The following is a 6,078-nucleotide window of genomic DNA, read 5'->3' as shown; positions in this document are numbered from 1 at the left end:
CTGAGGCCTGCTCTTTCTAGAAGGTGTTGGACCTATCCCTAAGTGATTTCCATCCTTTCCTATGTTCCAAACATCATTTTGGCGGTTATCGGAGTTATTTGGCTGTTATTTTTGACAGTTTCTCTTGGTTATCGGATCAGGCTACAATTTACTTTGAAGAGGGTATTCTAAATCTAGTTGTAAAGTATGATAAGTGTTTAAGCAAACTTGGCAACTATTTTATTTTATTTTATAACCGTCGTTGAACAGACGACCCAATTTTATGGCTTTACGACTACTAATGTTCAACTTCGTAGCCTTGTAATTTTGAACCAAATCCAGAAGACAAGGGAAATCCTGGATCGAGTATTGGAAGAAATTTGCCTTCGTAGAGGACTTTTTGATGGAGCTAACCCGCATTTGCGTTACATGGAGAGGAAGACCACGAGACCTCCCACGGTTAGCCTGACGGCAAGGGGACTCTAACCCATGATTCATCTAAAACTGAGGATATTTCACGTCAGTACTGTGGTCGGTGAAAGCCGGATGCGGAATTCGTATAGACTGGGAATCGAGCCCGGTTCTGGAAGGCGAACTCTCTATCCCCTGAGCCATCGCGGCTCTTGGCAACTATTTTGTAAAAAAGAGAAAGGTCTGTAGAATCAAGAAATACATTTGCTTCAAGTAAATTTTCTTTAATTTGGTTATTATTTTCAAAAGGCTCTTACTTAAAAAACAGCCCTCGCATTACTTTAAAAATTAAATTTTCAAACAAGAAAGAGGCAATGTTCCGTTGTAATACTGCCTTTTATTTATGTTTCAACGATTCGTAGTTGTCCTGATGCGATAAGCGAATAGATTCTTGCAAAATTGGCATGTCGTCTTCTCTCAAAGCCCAGTCTTGTTTCTCTGTGGTGGCAAATAATATGAATATTGTGGTTGAGATGACTAATATGATAACTGTTATTCCAAAAACGATGTACCACTGTGCCAGAGTTTGCTGAAATGATATTGATAATGTTATTGGAAAACAATTAATCGAAAAAAGCACAAATTAAGATAGTGTTGAAAATTAATATACATTGAAACGGAAAAAAAGCAAGAACTGGGAAGAACATAAATTAAAGTTAGCTTATTTTGAGGAAAAGTAAAATATCTATGACAGTCAAGATTTTACAAAAGCTTTACATATACATAGATGCCAACTTGCTCAGGTCAGCGGATAAATATTTTCGTGTGGTAGTCTTTCAATATGTGATTCTTGTTTTAGTAAATTTGATTTATAGGACTTTTACTCACGACTACTTCTAAATAATTCAAAGGCTGATATAAAACACCACTTTGTGTCAGCTGAGACGTGTTGAGCATTTTAAAAAAGTTGGCAGAATTTACCGAAAATATGCTCATTTTAGTTTCTAGTTTTCTGCCGTTTTTTAAAACATTTTGTCCAATCCGGAGCTGTAGGCATCTCTGCATATATATGTCACGGGCAATGTAAATAATTGGGCATTGTTTATAATTCCCGGGCAATTTAAAAAGTGCCCAAAAGGATATGACAAAATGATAATTTATGTTGCAATTATTACATTGCCCGGTCATTACGTATAATGCTAAAAGTCAAGTGGGCAATTTGTGTCACACACAGCCACAGGGTGTCTTGGGATATTCATCCACTTTTAGATGTACCTGGATAATTTTTTTTTTAATTTTTTCCCGCACACGCGCTGTATAAAGCAACTACTTCAATTACTCTTATCTGGCGCAGTTGTTATTATTTTTTTTAAATTTTAAAGCAATAATTTCGGTATCAGTTTAAAATTGATTCAAACGATTTGTTTAATTTTTTTTAAATATTTAAGCTATAGCAAAAGTGGCACTAGACCTATTATATATTTCGGACATTTACCAAAGGTCTAGTCATACTAGGTCTGGTTAAGTGCCATTGCCCGGTATATCCTACGCTGATGTTTTTTTAAGGTCAAGTGCCACTGCCCGGTATATATTTGCCCGGTATACCCTACACTGATGTTTTTTTAAGATTCAGTGCCACTGCCCGGTATACATTTGCCCGGTATACCCTACACTGATGTTTTTTTAAGGTCAAGTGCCACTGCCCGGTATACATTTGCCCAGTATTCCCTACACTGATGTTTTTTTGAGGTCAAGTGCCACTGCCCGGTATACCCTACACTGATATTTTTTTAAAGTCAAGTGCCATTGCCCGGGATATATTTGCCCGATACTCCAAACACTGATGTTTGTTCTAATCAATCGTCAGTAAGTATTAAAATATCGAATAAATGTAATTATATCCACGAATAAATGAGTATCAAATTGGATGTAATAAATATTTCGGACATTCACCAAAGCGACTCATTTGATTGTCAACATTCACCGGTGAACATTGGCCAGCCAGAATCACACCACACGCACGTGGTTGTCCCATTGCTGTCAATTAATCACAGTGCCCATATAAATAATAGCGGTATTTATAATGACCGGGCAATGTGAGAAATTATCGTAAAGTAATTCAAATTTATCAAATTGCCCAATTTTAATGGTCATTATTCATAAAAACTAAGCATTATGAATACGGACCTAAATAATTAAACTGCTGTTTGTAGAAAATGCAACACCATGAAAGAATCATCAGAATCAAATGAAATTTAATGCAGAAACGACTTGTACTGATACAAATAAATGATGAAATTTTCAAAACAAAAGAAACAAATTAAGCGTCCGAAATCAGTATTTGGTGCAGCCACCACGCGCTGCAATAAGTGCTGCTATACGACGTGGCATGGAGTCAAACAGATGTTGAATATCTGCTTGAGGAAGAGGATTCCATATCGCTTGTATGCGCAACCAAAGTTCGTCTTTGGAAACTGCAGGACGCGGATCACGAGTGAGACGCCGACCAACCATATCCCACACGTGCTCAATAGGCGACATATCCGGCGAATAAGCAGGCCAAGGAAGAAGTTGCATGCGTTGTGCTGAACAGAAGTCTCTAACAGTCCGCGCAACATGTGGGCGTGCATTATCCTGCTGAAAGATAGCTCCAGGGATGCCTTGAAGGAAAGGAACGACTTCGGGCTGTAGCACTTCACGGACGTATCTGTTGCTATTGAGATTACCCTCAATTCGTATCAAATTGGATCGTCCATGATACGAAATCGCACTCCAGACCATAACTCCGGGTGTTCGACCACTATGTCGTTCAATAATACACTCAGGAAGGCAGCGTTGACCGGCATAACGTCTAACACGAACACGGCCATCATGGGTCCACAAATTGAAGCGTGATTCATCTGAAAAGACAACTTGGTGCCAATCAGCTCGCCAGTCTCTGTGCTCAAGAGCCCACTGCCGACGCAGCCGTCGATGATCCGCCGTGAGGGGAATCCTGTATAATGGCACCCTTGCACGCAATCCACGGCGCAGCAGACGACGACGAATTGACGAAGCCGACAATTGTACACCTGTAGCAGTAGACCAATGTGCTGCCAGCTGCCTGGAGGAAGCTGTGCGATCATTCACCGCCATGCGGAGCAGGTGTCGATCATCGCGCTCTGACGTCACCTTCTGTCGTCCAGTGCCTGTTTTTCGAGTTGTTCGGTGCTCGTCGGTCCACTGCTTCCAAACTCGCATCACTGTGGAACTGTTCCGCTGCATACGAGCTGCTATTGCGCGATAGGAAAATCCTCCTTCTCGAAGGCCGATTATCCTCCCTCGTTCAAACTCCGTAAGTTGCTTGAATTTCTTATTCTTCCGTCGTGGAGGCATACTCAGGTCTCACTAAACGTTTGCCACTAACAAATAATCATAGACTATTTTCAACGTCCCGCTACAGCACTTTATTTATACGCTTTCAGCATCAATTCAGAGGGCGCTGCGCGCGCCACGCACGCGCGATGGCTCTGAAACTTTATTAATTTGCATAATATCCTATAATTGACATTTGCTGCGAATTTCATTTGATTCTGATGATTCCTTCATGGTGTTGCATTTTATACAAACAGCAGTTTATATTGCCCGTAACATATACATGTACAATATTGTTTCTATTCCAAGAGTAGGAATGCCGCAGGCTACTAAAATTGTTAAAAGCGGTAACTAATAAAAAGCAATAATTAGCTAAGAGACATTAAAATTCGCAATTTTTAATTGTATTTTTCTGTCAGTTTATATTGAAAGTGAATAACTAGTATGTTTTCTTTTTGAAAATGAATCATTTTCAGTTTAAGTTATGATTGAATAATTTAATGGATTAAAAAAAGTTTTTACCTCTTTTCACATTTTAAGGCACCCGTGGCCTCCATGCCCAAGTGGAAGTAAATAGTGATGTTTAATTGATAATTAAGAATAGTAAGGACATATTTTGCGTCTTCCAAAAACCAAGTATAAATGAAATGGTTTTTCTACCAGTTTTTTTTACTTATTCCTCTCATTATCAGTTCTGGATGCATGCTAAGTTTCTCCACTTAGTAAGTAAATATTTAGTATTGGTAGAAATATTTTTAATTATATAAGCATGATTTTCCATTTAATAAAATTTTGTTGTATTTGATATTTTGTACAAATGCTTAAAAGTACATCACAAACGGAACGAGTTCGATTAGAATCAAATACTTTCCAAAGTAAGAAATGCAGTCGTCAAGCGTTAAAAATATCGTAGAGCACCCATTGTTAAAAAAACTAATTTTTTATATTTAACTATTAGGTATACCCTTTAACTCAGTGTTTCCCAACGTGGGGCCCACGCCCCACCGGGGGGCAATTTGATTGTAATGGGGGGCAATTCAAAAATGGACTCGACATGAGTTTAAACCTTTTGCTCTGGACCATTTAGCGACAATGCGAGATTTCGGTGACAAAATCGAAAGAAAAAAGCAAATTCTTAAATAATTGCGGTCAATAAATATTATGTGACTTAGGGATTTTTTAAACGACAAACCTGAAATGAAGTATCTGTTTACAGTCGATGGTAAGGCATTTGTGAATTATTTAGCCAATATCTTTGAAAAAAACTGAATATATTAAATAAGAAACTTCAAGGAACAAATAAAACTCTTGTTGATGCAAAAGCGAAGGTATTTGGCATCATTACCCTTATTGAGTTACGTCAGAAATATATTAACAACAAAAACTTTGAACAGTTTCATTGGCTCCAAAAATGTGAAGTAAATGATAACGCTTTACTTGTTATTGTCTATCATCTGAAAATTCTATCGGCTGATTTAAAAGAAAGATATTCTGATTTAAAACAAATTTATTTTCCAACATGGATGTTGCAGTCCATGTTAGTGGATTTGTCTGATATATCAAATATATCAAGAAGAACTTGCAGAAATGCAAAATGATGAATCAGTTAAAACTTTATTTAATATGAAATGAGTGATGGCATGGCTTCGTGAGGAAACAGAAAACAAATACCCAAATTCAATCAAATGTGCAAGAAAAATATTGTTATCGATTCCATCTTCATATTTAGCTGAATGTGGATTTAGTGCTGTAAATGATTTTATAGGTAAAAAAAAGAAATCGTGTGGATATAACACAACGGGGAGACTTGAGACTGAACCTAACCAAATTGGAACCTAAGAACGTGCAGCAAGCATCAAGGGCAAGAATCTCACTAAATTAAAATATTGAATTATTATAGAAAAATCTTTATTAAAATTATTTCGAATTCGAATTTTAGTTTTTCATTATATGTTCTGAGAACTTACTTACTTTGTTTCTCTAACAATTTCCTAAGTTTCTTAAGTGAACAATTCGATTTTTAATATTAAAAATTATGTATATGTTACATAGGGGGGCATAAGAATTTTAGAAAGGCTCAGGTGGTGCATGGTACAAAAAAGGTTGGGAAACACTGCGTCTAACGACTTCGGAATCCCTGAAGCTCAGAATTTTTTTTTCTAGAGGTAAAAAAGCAATGTATTGATATTTTAATAAATTAGAAAAAAAAATTAACTCCAAAACTACTTGTAAGGAATTTAAACCTAGATATTAAAGGTCATAGGGATAGAATCATGGAGTGGCCTCTCTGACCGAGTGGATTATGTTTAAGTACTCGTATAACAAAAGGTTAAA

The 6,078-nt window shown here is 37.0% G+C and overlaps 1 protein-coding gene across 3 annotated transcripts in view; it reads right to left on the bottom strand.

Moving 5' to 3' along the window:
* Positions 1–767: 767 nt before the first annotated feature.
* Positions 768–6,078, bottom strand: part of LOC107440517 (sialin) — a 30,694-nt gene continuing 25,383 nt past the window's right edge. For all 3 annotated transcript variants that reach the window (XM_071181926.2, XM_043048137.3, XM_043048138.3), the window contains exon 11: positions 768–979. In XM_071181926.2, the coding sequence (XP_071038027.2) occupies positions 788–979 (192 nt within the window). In that variant the 3' untranslated portion in view covers positions 768–787. The remainder of the gene's footprint in view (positions 980–6,078) is intronic.

This window comes from Parasteatoda tepidariorum, chromosome 4, assembly GCF_982258835.1.
Source record: "Parasteatoda tepidariorum strain Cologne lab strain chromosome 4, Ptep-v5.0, whole genome shotgun sequence".
In the NCBI taxonomy this organism is placed as follows: Eukaryota; Metazoa; Arthropoda; class Arachnida; order Araneae; family Theridiidae; genus Parasteatoda; species Parasteatoda tepidariorum.
This window is presented reverse-complemented; position numbering and strand designations above follow the sequence as displayed.